General features: G+C 42.4%; 1 protein-coding gene and 1 long non-coding RNA gene across 2 annotated transcripts in view; one reads left to right on the top strand and one right to left on the bottom strand.

The window, feature by feature from the left end:
- Positions 1 to 7,012: 7,012 nt before the first annotated feature.
- Positions 7,013 to 16,016, top strand: part of LOC130602800 (uncharacterized) — a 33,813-nt gene continuing 24,809 nt past the window's right edge. Inside the window, exon 1 of the long non-coding RNA XR_008972983.1 lies at positions 7,013 to 7,074. This is a non-coding gene — a long non-coding RNA (uncharacterized LOC130602800). The remainder of the gene's footprint in view (positions 7,075 to 16,016) is intronic.
- Positions 11,921 to 16,016, bottom strand: part of PROS1 (protein S) — a 31,976-nt gene continuing 27,880 nt past the window's right edge. The window contains exons 14-15 of the mRNA XM_057416016.1: positions 15,137 to 15,350; positions 11,921 to 12,317 (exon numbers count right to left, since the gene is read on the bottom strand). Of these exons, the coding sequence (XP_057271999.1) occupies positions 12,172 to 12,317; positions 15,137 to 15,350 (360 nt within the window). The 3' untranslated portion in view covers positions 11,921 to 12,171. The remainder of the gene's footprint in view (positions 12,318 to 15,136; positions 15,351 to 16,016) is intronic.

Here is a 16,016-nt window from a genome sequence, read left to right as displayed (position 1 = left end):
AGCTTTTCTTTTAAGTACATCATAAGCAGGAAGTCTGCCAGCAAGTTGATGGGGTCAATATATTACTGAGATGTAAAAAGACCACTATAGAAGGACAAGGCTAGCATAAAAGCATCAAAGTACTCCATTTGTGAATGCTCATTATGGAGGGGCTCAAGGAACTTTCCCTGTTGGAAGCAGTTGTTGGGGACTCTCCCGAGGAACTGCTGATGCTGACGTGGTTTGATAGTAAAGGGGATGAGAATAACTCAACACAACAACAGGGACAACGTGCAGCACGATTGCTGTAAGTGTGCAGTCGTGCAAAAGCTCCAAAGAAATTCAAAGAGCAGTCAGCTCTTCCTGCATCTTAGCACTGAAGTCAGCCTTAGAGATCTATCACATTCTGTATCTAATATCGCTGCTCTAAAAGGCTTCAGGACAACCAGGATAATTGTTTCAAAATCAAGGTTTTTGCCACTGACTTTTGACAGTAGACTACCTTCTGTTCTTGCTAGAAGCCTTAACAGGTCCTTTAGTCTAAATCAGATTCAGGTACTGCACTGTTGTCATAGGGAGGGGAGAGGAAGAAGTAACGCTACCTAAAAGTCGAACAGGGACTGTGAGGCATTTGGTGGTTCATATGTCTGGAGAAAAGCTGGTGTTTCCACTTCCCTGTCGCATTAGTGTGGCTGGTTTGAAAGGCTGGCCTCAGCCCTCTTCCCTATCCCCAGTACTCAGGGGAAAAATAAGGATTAAGGTTATTGTAAGTGATATTTTTGGTAAAGACATAGAAGGGCCACCTGGTCCCTGCCTGCTCACCAGCATTAAGTCAGAACAGCCAGCTTATATCCCATTTCCTGGGGTCCCTCTGGGGCTCTGGAAAGCAATGAAAAAACCTAGATCTGTGCACTTCATCTCCTCTTTTCCTCAACGTTCCCTTTCCTATTCCTTGGTGCAAAGTCTGCCATCTGCATGTAGGGGACTGAAGCACATTTGAGGATAAAAACCCATTCTGCACCTCTTGTACATCCTAAGAAGATTCTACATAGAGAGTTACTTCATCTGGCTTGTTTTGCCCTCTATTTTTACAGTCACTGGAATAAACAGACTATACATAAACATTCCACAACCTGTGAATAAGTCAGACCTATGCTGGTAAGGCTGTGTTCAATAACAGCACAGTCAAAACTGACTACTGTGCAGCAAAACTCTCACCGTCTGTGTGGCACAGGGCTATGGCTTTAGAGAGGGTTTAGCATGTGGAGATGCTGCCCAAAATGCCTGTTGATACAAAGCAGATGTGCTCATTTCATCCCAGTGCATTCTGACTACAGAGAGTGTTGTTGATGATAACATGTGGACTTGCTGCTTTAATTTTGAGTTAGGGTTTGCTTTTGCTTTTCACACCAGGGTCTTGGCATAGCTTTCAGAAAGGGGTTAGCGGTTTCTAGCTAGAGACCTTTGATAGACCTATCTGAACATATAGGAGACCCTTACCAGAAATGGGGGTTGGGAATAGAGCTGTCCATAACAGGATCTTAAGCACTGATGTCTGATCTCTTAATACCCCTCTTTGCCTCTCTCTTTTTCTGGTTTTGCTTTTGTCTTGAATAGCGTATGGAGCCATGTAATTGCATCATGTCTCATTGTACATGAGCCATGTAATTGTGTCAATAGCGTCCATAATAGTGTATGGATACTCATGCAAATGAGCATCTCCAAGTGGTCATCACCTTTGTTACACCTTGAGCAACTGCTTTCAGCTCCCTTTACAGTCAGATAAAAAAACCTTAGTTTGGCTGCTGTGAGTGCTAGGGTTGCCTTCAGGAATGACCATATCATTTAGAGACACTTTAAAATATGACTGGATAGGATCCACCACTTACCTGAGATCAACATCCGTGTACATTGCTGATTCTTTTTTATGTCTCATTTTGGGTTGGCTAAAAAAAGAACAGTAAGTAGCTTCTGCCCAATATACTTACAATCATAGAAGGGTATGGTTTAGAAGGGACCTTTAAGATCATTTAGTTCCAACCCCTCTGCCATGGCCAGGGACACCTTCCACTAGAGCAGGTTGATACAAGCCCTGTCCAGCCTGGCCTTGCACGCTGCCGCGGATGGGGCAACTTGATTTATGAAGATCACAATGAATCCTTTGCTTTTACCCTTATTTGCAAGTTATAGGGTTTCCCCCCTTATTTTATGACTTGTAATTATTAAATCCCTGAGGTAGAACCTTCTTCATTCCCTTTAATTCAAAGACAACACAACCAGTGGAAGGGCGGATGACTTTCCCCGGACCACTCCAGATGTGCTGCAGCCTTCAAACGCCGCTCCAGATGTTCACCCAAGCTAAATGCCTACGTTTTACAAGGGCGGGGGAAGGAATCCCGTTGGCCACAAACCAATCCAACCAAACCCCATCGGTTCTCTGTGTGCCCACAGGGCTGCCCGAGCCTGACAGTGCCTGTGGTTTGCACTGTGACTGCTCTGGAAGATGAAACGCAGCCCGTTTATCCCGGCACCGTTTCCGTACGAAGCAGCGACCGCCGTTATCGGAACGGGAAGAGGAGGAAGAGGAGGAAGAGGAGGAGGAGGCGGCGGACCGGGCTCTCCCTGTGCCGCAGCGCCGCCCCGCGGCTCCCGGTGCCTACTGCAGGCGCTGCCCGTGCCACGCCGCTGGCTGTGCGCGTCCAAAGGAGATCTCCGCGAGCCTCGGTGCTCCTGACCCGAGGGAACGGGGCAAATCGAAACCTTCAAACGGAGTAACGAGCCTTCGCAGCGTGTTCGGGATGGGTTCAATGAGAGCCGACCTCGTTACGCCAAAGCCCTGCCCCATTTCACTCCTCCTCACCCCACCAGCATCCTGACCTCTTTCAGCTGGGGTTGACGGGGAATTCCCAGGTAGAGGACCTGAACACCTCATCTAGTGATATATTAGCCTGCCCTCGGAGCTCCTTAGCCAGGCAGGTGCCCTCCACCACCTGAGGAAGAGGGGCTAGTGCCCAGGAAACCCAAGCCCCAGCACTCCACCTATAAGAACCATCTTTAAACACAGCATCACGTTTCCCCCCAAAGCTGAATTCCGTGATATTCCCATTTCTCTGTGATTCCTTTGCTTTCCCTGATTTCATTTGCAATGCAACAAAAAGCATTTTGGAGGAAAATCAAGGTGGGTTTTCACAGGTAGCAATGCATGCATGTGCTTTCTCTGTGGCAGATTGTGCATAGACTGCAGAAAAGTGACTTTATTTCTGGAAAGCTGATTTAGGGAACAGCAAATGGACAGACAGCTGATCCCCAGGGAGAAAGTGCAAGTCGCCACCAACAAGCTTGTGAAGAGACTACCAAAATCCATGTTAATGTTGCCTGGATGTTAACAGTATTAGCAAATATCTTATACAAGCCTAGCCTGTGGGTCTTCCCTGGTAACCATGCTGTCTTTAACAGCGTACATGCACGTAATCGATACAAGCATTTCTTTAAGGTCTGATGTATCACATTATAGCGGAGCATTGAGTGAGAAACTGGCAATAGCTCAACCAAATTAGAGCAGTTTGACATGAAAGGACTTTTGTCAGATAAAGTAGGAATTGTCCAGGGGGACTTGAAGGGGGTGTTTTGTCCTTAAAATAGCTGATTGTCCACACGTACATGCTCCGCTGGCAGCACATCAGCAGTTAGCCATGTGAGAAACATCCATTCCTCATTGGGTTTAGCATCTTAATTAAACATATTTGACCAACGAGGCCAAGGCAGAGGGGCTGAGTGGCCACGTCGCTGCAGCTGATCTATGCAGACAGGAGTGCTACACGGCAGATGTATCTTAATATATCTTAATATGTGAATATATCTTAATATATCTTAATATAGAATCATAGAATCATAGAATAGATAGGGCTGGAAAAGACCTTAAGGTCATCCAGTTCCAACTCCCCTGCCATGGGCAGGGACACCTCACACTAAACCATGTTACCCAAGGCTCTGTCCAACCTGGCTCCTTCAGGGATGGAGCATTCACAGCCTCCCTGGGCAACCCATTCCAGTGCCTCACCACCCTAACAGGAAAGAACTTCCTCCTTATATCCAATCTAAACTTCCCCTGTTTAAGTTTGAACCCGTTACCCCTTGTCCTATCACTACATTCCCTAAGATACATCTTAATATATCTCAATATACTAATATATCTTACTATATCTTAATAGGGCCCCCACCTTTTGTCGTGCTGTAAGCAGCAGCTCCCGCACCCCACAGTGCAGAGAGCTTTGTAGCAGAAACCTTATTTGTGCTGTCTCAAACAGGCATGTGTTTGCGTTCCCTTTCAGATGAACTTCAATTCTGACCCTGCTGAGGGTGTATTGCTTGCTTTGGAAATACTTGCAATATCCCCTAGAATGTTTATTTTCCACCCCAATATGCTGCTACATTCTTGCAAGCTCTCTCTGGTTGTAATGCAATGTTTGGCCAGGAAACAGAGAATACAAATGAAAACCAGTGCCTTGGTCTTTGGGAAGCGTAGCGAACCTGTGACAGAAAGTGTTTTATTGGAAAGAAGGCAAAGGTTTCCAGAGGAATAACAAACAAAGAGCTGCTCAGCATCCCTGTAAGGCTTCGGATGTGTATTTCCTGGAAGAAGCAGAGTATTTTGCTTAATTCCCTTTCTCTGCCCTCAGCAGGTAGGAGAAGCAGAGGGCAGGGCTGGTGGTAATGTTCCAAAGCAGATAATGGGATGTTTTACAAGTGCAGTCACAATACGATTTGTGCGACCAGCAAACAGTAACAAAACGAGATGGAAACATCTAAAGATTGTTTCCAGCAATGGATCCAAACCACAGGGTTTTTCCAGGTATTTGTTGGAGAACAGCACTTAAACCACAACAGGCTCCAAAGGGTCAGCAGCAGAACACTTCTCCCCTGCAGTGCTATGCGGGAGTCTGTCTGATGCCAATGTTGACATTGGGGTCCCTTTTTGCTAGGGGAAGAGAGCAGGGTCAAGACAAGACCTCTGTTTTCTGAAGCAAGGGCTCAACCCATCAAGTGAAGGAACAGAAGTTCCCCAAAACAGTGCTGGAGAACCTGAAAGCAGACCCTGGTGTCCATGAAGTCACAGCACCATCAGCTCCCCACACACAGACTAGATGGAAGCGCCTCTATCAAGGTGCATCCAGAGCCAGACCTGAATTCAACAGCAGCTGGCCCTGTCACCACAGTACTGTCACAAGAGGTTTTATTTGTGTTTGAAGTCAGACAATCTTTAAACCTATTGTTTTTCTCCTGTGACTGCAAACATAAACCTCTCTGCTTGTACCCTGGTAGATATTTACCCTGGTAAAGCATAGCACATAGTTTAAGTCTTGGCTTTGAGATACTGTGTGCAGATAAGGTTCTTCTGGCTGTGTCACAAGATAGATTTAAAGAGGCATGAGGGGTAGTAGCACCGTTGACTTTCAACAGCAGGTGGATGCCTAATGTCCCTTTGCAGCCTTGGAGGTCATTCCTTCATGTATTGTTTTGCCCCCGGCCCATATAAACACTCTCCACAATTTAGGAGTTAAACCCAACATTAGCAGCAGAAAAATCCATGCACATAATGAATTAATTGGATGTGGGCAAAGGCACAAAGTGCTTTGGGATCTGTTGACTATTCATTGCGCATAGTCCCGAGGAACTGATGTCCATATTTAAAGTTTCACTGGTTGGGGGGTTTTGGGGGGAGTGGAGGGTGTTTTTCAGATCAAGCCCTACAACGGGGTATAAGGTAAGACCAATAAAACTGATTTCATCCTTGGTTAGCATCAGTTTCTTCAGGCTTCTGGCAGTAGCTGGGCATTTGAACTATGTTTGTCCTTACTTTGCTGTGGATGGGCTGAACTACATTTTCACCTCTTGAGATCATCAGTCATAGCTCTGCTTCACCAGCTTCAGCTAATGACATCAGCACACCCAAAAGAGAGCAAGGAACTGCTGAATGAATCAACTGCTGATACCATTAGTGGTGGGGAACCTGGGACTCCTGGTACCTTCACCTTTGATAAAAGTCCAAAGGCAGCTCCAAAGAAAGATTGCTACAGAGCATGAACATTAACGTTACCTGCTTTACAACAACAATACGATAATTAAAAGAATAATAATAAGACTATTATATTATAATATATAAATATTATAAATAATGAATAACTTAAATCAACCCATCTTGCCCCAAATGATTGGGATCGAATTCTGTCTGCTGGTCTGATAAAAATTCAGCCTGTGTTTCTTTAAAGTCTTCCCCATGTAAATAAAGTTTGGAAAATGTTAATGCAAGGCTCATTTTGCGTTAAAAAGGCCTACAGAAAGTGTGCTCATCTTAAAACGTTTATTCCCATCTGTTGTATATTTAAAGAGACAATCCTTTTTTATACGGAGCATGCTTGGAAATACTGTTCATTTATCTTTGTCTAAGAAGCTAAGTGGCTACTAAAGCAGCCTTCACTTGTGAAGACAGGACAGCAGTCCCTCTCTTGACTGTTTGACCCAGACTGATCTCATTTCCCATATGGAGCAGAGCACCCCAAGGACTGGGGTTTTTGGCCCACACCAGCAGATGGAAAGACAGTTTGGGGCCGATCCTGATGTCATCCTGGTGAGGAGCTTGTGAAGTTGCCAATGAACTACTTAGGAATGCTCTGAAACACTTGTGAGAGCGTGTGTAAACCTTCACTGCGACACAAACATCATCTGTGCAGCTTGCTTAATGCCTCTTGTGGTGTGGCAATATAAAGTTGGGATTGACAAGGTGATGGGGTTTGCCTGTTTCAGGCAAACAGGTTTGTTAAATCTACACAATCTTCTGCTCCGGAAGAAACCCTTGAAGCAAAAGGCTGGCTTCCACCCAGATTTAAAAGAGGAGATTGCTTTTCAATGGGCTGCGTTAGCAGGAGTCTGTGGCCAGCTGATGGGAGCCATCAAGCCACTCTGTGATAGGTTATATAAGAGTAAGGCTTGCTCTAATAGCAGCTTTGTTTTTCCTTTTCTTTTTTGTTTTAACAGAGTTTTGGTTGATAGGAATCACTCCAGAACTTGAAGAAGGGAAAAGTCTCTCCTGGAAAGGTAAGGTACTGTTGAATGGTAATCGGAAGTATTGGTTGTTTTATACATGAATAGTTCTTCCTCAGGGTTTGTTTTAAGCAAAGCCCTTTTTTTTTCTGTATCTTCTGTGTGACCCAAAGCTTGCAATAATTCAAATATAACTTAGCATGTGTCTTACAGTGGTCATTTTATGTCCTAATTAAGGCCTTACCTTTAACATGTATGATATCATAAATAGAGCCATTAGTAAGCTCTAGAAGTATTGCTCTCCAGTTCCATGGCCCTCACCATCTCTTCAGTTTACTTATACTGGGTGTCAGTATTGCTGTTAGCATGTGCTTCCCGCACCAGTGCCGTGGTGGGCATTTCACAGAGGAAGTTTGACCCAACTGGAAAAGAATGAGGTTGATTCTGGTCCTATTTCCAGAAAAGAGAGTTATATGGCTTTTTATGACTGTGGGGTTGTGTATTGTTGTGTTGGGTCTTGTTTACCTGTTTACTGGGGGATGGGAGTGAAGGGAAACACTGCTTATTCATGAGCATGAAGAAAGAAAGCACTGCTTTGGAACTGTTAAAGGATGTGGAAGCAAAGCAAGATTCTTCAGTGCTTCAAGGACCTGAGCAAAAGATTTGGTCTATGGCAGGTCTAGCCAAGGACCTGAGCAAAAGATTTGGTCTATGGCAGGTCTAGCATCACAGACTACAGCCTTGTACTTCAGTTACTCCTGTAATAACAGCCTAAAGTCCTTGTTTAAGCTCCAGTTTATGTTTGTAAAGCTGGCCTTGGGTGCGTGTGGGGAAACACAGCCCTGGTTTTGAGCAAACTGTTGCCACGTTGGATGATGTAAAAGTGCCAAGTGAGGTTGAAAAGCGAGGTGTGCTTTTAAAGAGAGCTGTTTATGTGTCTGCAGGGGCATGGGGAGTAAGAGAGAGGAAAGGAGGTGAAAACTGGACCAAATTCACTTGTGGGTTTTGGTGAGTGTGTGTTGTTTTGTGGGTAGGGCTTCTGGTTGATGGAATTTCTAATGGGATGGGGTCTTTTTTGTGTGCGTCCTTCCATACACGCTCAGCTAGACCGGATAGAAGCCAGTGCCCCGAGGTGGACTGGCCTTCTGCCTTTTTGGTACTTCCAAACTCAAGAGACAGAAACAAAGCATCATGCTGCTTCAGAAGCCTGCTGGCACAGATCCCCGCATAAGATGTGTTTATGTGAGTGTATGATAATGCTCATTATGCTAACAGTACTTCTTAAAGTGTTTCTGCACATCTGATTTTCCCAAAATGCATGTAAGTGCTTATGTGAGGAATGTGGTGGTTGTGGCTTTTGCTTTACATGTTGTAGCTCCCATGGTCCTTATCTTCAGCAACAATGGGGGTGGATTCTGTGGCTCTGCAAATATAGGATGTGTGATACTGGTTTCTTATCACTTGTGGTTTTAACATGCTCCTAATTTGCTGAGATCCTACAAATTCCTTGAAAAAACAACCCCAAAAAAGAGAAACTTTTTTTTTAAAGCCACATAATTGCAGATTACATACAGCTGAGTTGATTTGCAACCACTAGATTTAAGTGCCCATAAGCAATGTCCTAGATCCCTTACTTGGAACCAAGGTGTGATTTAGCTGCTTATTCATGTCTTCCTATTGAAATGTAATTATCCTTAGAGCAGGATACACCTAGTGTAACAATGAGGGTATGCCCGTTTTGTGGATGGGAAGCGTTTTGTCAAACAAACAAACAGCAAACCCTGTTTCTTGTGAAGGTCTCAACTCTGGATGGAGGTTTTGGTAGAAGTTCCTTTTGATTTCCAATGATAACACAAGAGTATTTCTTGTGTGTCTTGTTGGCACTTTTGCACCAATGTGTCTGGCAATGAGCTGTCTAAAACGACAGGAACTAAGGTGACTTAGCTCTGAAGTGCTGCTGCAGGACTGTGGTCAGGTAAGGAAGGTGGCACAAAATCAGAGTCTTGGTATCTCAGTCCTTTGTTTATTCATACAGCGATGCCTTGCCTACCCCTTTGGTGTTAGCTGCTTTCCTTGTATCTAATCTTTTTGGAATGTAACTGCTCTTTTTGGCAGATGAAACATGAAATTGTTCCCAAATCAGGTTGTTATTTTGGTATAACAAGGTTGCTGAGGCAACAAAACATTAAGCAGATGCATATGACTAATGACATCAAAGGACCAGCCTCAGTGTATTGTTCAGTGATAAGCAGGACTAGAATGACTTGCAATGAGTTTGGCCTCTCTTTCTTTGAAGACAACAGCTCTAGAGCTAATCTGGAGTGAAGGTGTTTGCACTCAATCTACCAGGAGATGTGCAGCCATTAAAGTACGTGAAGTCAAGCCAGATCAGGCACTTAAGCAGGAAGCTGCTCTAGCATAAATGGTAACCAATTCCATTGCTAGATTTCATTTTCAAGGAAATTAGGACACGCTGATTTGTAGCACTTAGTGCACAGGAGATGGAAAAGTACAGAGCAGGCCCAGCTCTTCTGTATAAACACCGAACAGCCCTTGCTAAAATGATTATGTCTAAAAATACAAAGAAATACATCCAATGAAGGAGAAAAGATAGGAATCGGTAGCTTCCACTGATCTTCTTTCTTCCCCACGTAGCTTTAAGCAAAGCTTAATTTCCTCAGGCAATATTAACAATTACTAAACTTACAGATTTATCTAGAGAATATGGATGCCTCTTTGGATAGCATATTAATTTGAGCCAATTCTTTTTTTTGTGGATTATCACAATCTCTTGAGTAAGCCATTTTCCACTAGGACAAGTCTTGCAGAGTGAAAATGAACAGAGATATGCAAATACAACCTAAAATAAAAAGAAACTTGCAAATGTGGCTTTATTTAATTCTTACAAGAGGGAGGCACTTTTACATAAAAAATGCAGAGGTTTCATTATAACTACAAAACCCTAAAATACTATTCTGTGACAACGGAAAGAAATGGTGTATGTGTGAGAAAATGCAGTGATTATTTTTGTCTTTCATTTCATCTCTATACCATTTATTACGCTTAAAATCCAAAACCTAAAAACCAAACAAACGACAAGAGACAACCCCACCAAAACCTCCTTTTTCTTCTATTAGCACAGGCCAACAAAAGCACTGAGTACTGCTGACACTTTATTTTGTGTCCCTCATCTCTCATCGTTTGTATTTGTTGTACAAGGCAGAGACTGACCCAAGGGCTCTCAAGAGTTCAGTGGGTGCTGTTGAGACGCTATAAGCGATCACATGTGTTTGTCCTGATTCAGCTTTGCCCTGTGTGCAAAACCTGCTTATTTCAGTCAAGTTATTCATCTGCTTGGGCCCAAATGAAGAATGTGTGTGTTGGGATGGGAGGAGAGCAGGGAGGGATGCTTTCCTGCAATTATTTCCCCTCCATGGACTCGGGAGAAATCCAATCTTTTTTTACATGCCATACTAGAAAGCTGAATTAACAGGTCACTGGTTATTAGGCCCTGGGTGTCAACTATATGGTATTGCTGGCGATGAGCAGCTATATATGAACCAGTGCTGGGCAGACTCGGAGACTCTGCTGAGGCTGGTTGGTGTGCAAGTCAGAGCAAATCCTGTATTACATCATGCAAGTGGGAAGTAAAGTTAACAATAACCTTAGACAAAGCAATAATGTTGAAAGATGGGCTCAGATTCTACAACACCCATGTACTAATGTTAGGACTTGACAATGAAAGAAACCTCACTAACGTCACTGGGAATATCTCTGGAGAAAGGCATTCCTCAAAATGAATACTGTCACAATCTATCCTTCTGCACATACATTTCCACTTCAGTGTCTTGAGTGAAGAGAGCAAACCTCAGGTCAAGGATCTTGGCAGATAGATGTCTCTCCAGTTGATGGATGAGAGTATGTATTCATCGCTTACAGCAATCCTCTTGCTATTTATTTGGTTTGGGGTTAAAAAAAAAACACTAGGTGAGAACAGGGTGGTTTCTGATTGTGTGAAAATGAGGTTGGAAGTGGAAGGAATGCTCAAAGGATGCTAAAGTAATATTAAAACTCCTTGAAATAAGTATACCTGAGAAAAACAATATTTTTCTAATTACCTCTGCCATTAAAGTGGCTGAGCAGAACATGGCGTTACGTTCTCATGTTACTAGCAAAATTTAGGCTTTCAAGTATGTCAGAAACACAACTGCAACAGGGCTTACAAATAAATTTCTTCTGGGGATCTGTGAATGCAAAATTGACCTAGACAAAGGGAAAATGATGGACCTTTAGAGGGTGCTCGGATTGAGGAATGCTAGATTTGTCATGAATAGAATAAATTTCTGCCGTAATTTCTCAGCTTTACTTAGCAAATTCCAGTTTGACATCCTGTGATGAAGACCAGAGCACATTGTTTCCAGCCATCTCCTGTTTTCCAGGATTGCCTGGGGTGTATTTTAACCAACTTTGCAAGCAAATTACCTGACCTAATCCAGAAGTCTTTTAAAAGTCCAAAGCTGGGTCCCTGCAATAGAAGAATTAAAGCTGCTACAGTAAAACAAGAACTACCTGCAAAAACTGAGCTACTTATAAAAACAGTTCGGTTTTGAAGTTGCTTTACCAATACTGATACAACTTGTAAACATGTTCACAGAGAGCTTGGGCTCCGGATTCTGTTGGGGCTTTTTCCTTTTCCCCAAGCACGGATTAGAAGATCTGCAGAGGTTTTTCTTTGTGTGGAATGCTTGGAGACTGGTTCGGTTCAGATAACACAGGACCAAAGCTTGCAACTTGTGGCTTGGTGCTAATCTAGGAAAACTAAGTAAAATTGGTTCTAAACAGAACTTCCTGAACTCTCTCTCCAAACTAAATATAAAGAGCGTAGTATGAAGATGGAAGATAAATCTAGCTTTAAGATTTATCACTCATATGAATAAAAGAACATTGCATAGAATTTTATCTTGATTGTCTCTTTACAGCTGAAAAGAGGGGATTTCCTTCCCCCCCCCCCTTCTATATAAAAGAGGAAAAACATGCTGTTGATTATTTTCCTGGCACATGTTGAATAACATAATACAGGCTTCATTATGGCATGAGACTAATTACACAAATTCTATCTGAGAGAAAAAAGTTAAATTAAGAATTGAATGGTTACTGCATAATCAGTGGGCACGAGTGAGATCTAATGTCATTGTGTTTAGAAATGGCTTCATCCAGATCCAGCTGTCTGCTGTTGACCTCCACCTCCATGCAGCCGTTGTAAAAAGCGGTTACTAACGTAGCACCCAGAGGAACATCTGCACAGAAACACATTCAGTTTATTAGGGCAAGGCATGCAAATTCTTATGTATTTTTCAGATTAGCAAAAACATGGGGAATACTGTATCCCTGTCCATTAGTCAGCCACTGGAGATGAGGAATTTGGCAGGAAACACTTGGGTTCTTCTCCTTTTTTTAAGGTTGAGATAAAGTCAGCAAAGCTGAGAAAGGTCAGTGAAATTTGAAAGGTGCCTTCAAAGTCTATTTCCACCCTGAAACTGAACTGCATGAATGTTTTTCGTGGTAGCGTTTCCTCTATTAACAAGCGATCCAACAGTTTGTTTCTTGGAGTCCACTGTTCTTGTCCTACCTTACAAACAGATGTTTATGGATCTAGAGGTCACAGAAAGAACCATCTTGCTGTTGCCAGAAAGCTACTCTGGATTCAAACCTGCAAGTTCTCAGAGAGGGGACTCCTGGGAACTCCACACATTTTACTGCTTCCTTACTGCTTCTTCAAAGTGGATTCTCTGTAAAAGACTCGCTTTATCTGTTGCTCGTTTAGGTATTGTTTGGATCTGCTTCAGGAAACAATATGTTAAGCATAGAAATCAAGCAGGCGTTGTTCTGATGTCTTAGGACACAACTGGATTCTTACAAGCTAAACTTAAGGTGACCCAAGTACGTTCAGCAACTACGATGAGGATGCTGATCTCCAGAGCATCATCTTTGGTTTCAGATGTTAATCATCCAATCCCTTCTAGAAGATAGCCTTGATTGTCTGGGGAACAAGAAATGTTGCTTCCTTGTGGTTTTTCTTTTGCTGTGAGATAAAGTACTGCACAGTCCTGTGGAATAGTGCTCTATTGCTCTTTTTACTCCACTGATAACTCTGCTGCCATAGAACCGTGCAAGACTCATTTAGCTTGCACTGGTTGTGCTGAATTAATTAATAAAAAGGCATGCTCCCAATGCTGGTACTACTTTGGAGGAATGTGTAGGAAAAAATGGGGATTTCTGGTCTCAGGAAATGCATATTTTTGTTAGGTGCCTTTTAACCACACAGTTAAAAGCACTGAAGCTTAATGTGGAGATCCTTACCTACTTTTGTATATTTCAGTAATCCCAGAGGCTTTTCAGGAGTAAGTTAGAGTGAGTAAATAAATTGGTGTAGCCAAAGTGGCCATACCTAGGAACCTGAAGTAATTTTCCTATATTACTTTTTCTTTCTTTGGTAGCAGAGGCTGTTGTGGAAGAAGCCCCATTGGATAATGGGGATGGCGGTGTAGCTTTTTTGAGACCTTTAAGTGGAAACTCTTGATGCACACACAGGTTTTCTGTTAATTTGCATGTTGAAGATACATTTACTTTAGAGGAGCAGCAAGTAACCAACTTCCTTTCCTAGTTGCTTCCTAGTTGCTTCCTAGTTGCTTCCTAGTTGCTTCCTAGTTGCTTCCTAGTTGCTTCCTAGTTGCTTCCTAGTTGCTTCCTAGTTGCTTCCTAGTTGCTTCCTAGTTGCTTCCTAGTTGCTTCCTAGTTGCTTCCTAGTTGCTTCCTAGTTGCTTCCTAGTTGCTTCCTAGTTGCTTCCTAGTTGCTTCCTAGTTGCTTCCTAGTTGCTTCCTAGTTGCTTCCTAGTTGCTTCCTAGTTGCTTCCTATCTATTTGCAATGAATGACTGAAGCTCTCAAAATGCCAGTTTCTCTGCTGGCAATGTACTAGCATCATTTAAACATCACAAAGATGAAGATGTCTAAGAAATTACTGGAATATTTGTTAAGTTAATATGGCTCAGTTAATCTGCTGGCTCTCTTCTACTACATAAATACTGACTTCATCTCTCTTTTAAAACTGAACAGGTATTACAAAACCACTATGGCTATTGCAGTATCTGACAGTAGTGCACCTCTAAACAAGCGAGTCTAGAGGTTAGAACCATAATTCCACCTTCTTCTGCACATGCTACCTTGGCAGAAATGCCTTCAGTGATCATCTCCAACGGTATTTAGCTCCTCTTCTCTTTTTACTCTTATGTACCCTTGCCTCCTGCAGAAGAAACATACTGCAGATAAAGACCAGCTGTATCTGAGGCAGTGCTACGACACTGCAGCATACATGTAAAATGGAAGTCGATTCAAGACTATGTAGATCAAACTCTTAGAATTTCCTTAGGAATTGTGACTTATCCTCCCTAAAATAAATGGAGGATACAGAAAAGCTCTGCAGTAGTAATGTTGCAACCTTGGTGTCTTTATCAGTTTTCAAGATTGAGGATCTTGGGCTGTGAAAATTCCTCATCTCTGGCAATGCTCTTCTTGAGGATTCACCCTGAAGTCAAACTGATTTATAGATAAGCATGTGTACACTCTCTGTACAAATTAATGATTGCACATGCCTTAAGACTGCATACACTTGCAGCTTGCTTTAAACAAAATATTTGCTGTTTCAACACATCTTCTGTCTCATCAAGAGTGCCGGTCATCTATTGCCCTGAGTTTCATTGCTGAAACAGTGTTCCTGACTCCTGCACTTCTGACAACTTACAAATGCCCAGCATTCTTCCATTGTCAAGGCAGTTCCTAAACTGTGCCAGCTGCTGGCATTTCATAAATATGCAATGCTTGATCCTCTCCAGCTCAAAAATCAGGGCATTTCCCATATCCGTACCTTTTCATGGGCCTAGAAATGCTGCTGTTGAAAAGCAGGCTCCTTCAAAAGCTGAATAGATTGAATGAAACAAGAAGCACTTGGGGGGGGAAAAAAGGCCTGTTTCTTTCAGTACAGTTATAGGCTCTCTCTAGCTTGGGTCAAGCTGAATATAACCAGGCTTGTACAAATAATCAAAAGAAATAGAATTTACCTGGCAGGCCACCCAAGTAGGTAACAACATTTGACATCATTGCTTGGTGCAGGATAGACAGTTGCTCTGGATTGCTTCTGTCTGTGTGAGCATCAACAGACAGTTCAAGTTGCTGTTTAGTCACTAGAAGGCCAAGTGGCACTTTCCTGGGCGTGCATAACTTCTTTGATTCCAGATGTGCAACAGTGATGTTTCCAATGGTCACAATGATTTTCTAATTGGAAGAATGATAGATTAGAAAAGGTGTCACATATAACTTTAACACACAACTATACTTGGTTCTGATATGTTTTATATTTGGAAGTAGAAGAAAATGTTAGAGCCATATTTTAAAACCTGGTTCCTTAAGTTGGAAAAGTTACTGACCTTGATGTAAAATTGTTACCTTTACTAATGAGTGCCATTCATTTATATTCTTACATTTATAACCGAGGATGTTCACTGTAAAAACATCTTGGGTATGGTTCTGAGGTGAAGTCCTGTTCCTCTGGCAGTTTAGAAGGTAACCAAGTGTTCACTACAGGTTCTTATTTCAGGCAAAAGCATGGATTAGCCATGGTGTATAAACATGGTCTATTTTGGGATGCCTTATGTGAACAGGTTAAAGAGATGTAAATGGAAATATAATGAAAATATAAGGATGAAAAGATCAGTTTATAAATCAAAATTAACATGATGCCATTACTACAGCATCATCATTCGGCTTCTGTCATATTCCCCTGTTTGTTTTGTGCATTTGGAAGGAAAGGTTGAAGAAGATGTGATGTAGGGGATAGTACCTGACATAAGAGCACTTAATGCTTAGTCACTGATGTAGCAGTTATTAATGGTACTATATTTTCTGCACAACACTATATGATCTAAGTGCTCTTCAAAATAT

This window comes from Pezoporus wallicus, unplaced genomic scaffold (genome assembly GCF_028554395.1).
Source record: "Pezoporus wallicus isolate ANWC-B61680 ecotype Strahan unplaced genomic scaffold, APGP_CSIRO_Pwel_v1 contig_6814, whole genome shotgun sequence".
NCBI classification, from domain to species: Eukaryota; Metazoa; Chordata; class Aves; order Psittaciformes; family Psittacidae; genus Pezoporus; species Pezoporus wallicus.
This window is presented reverse-complemented; position numbering and strand designations above follow the sequence as displayed.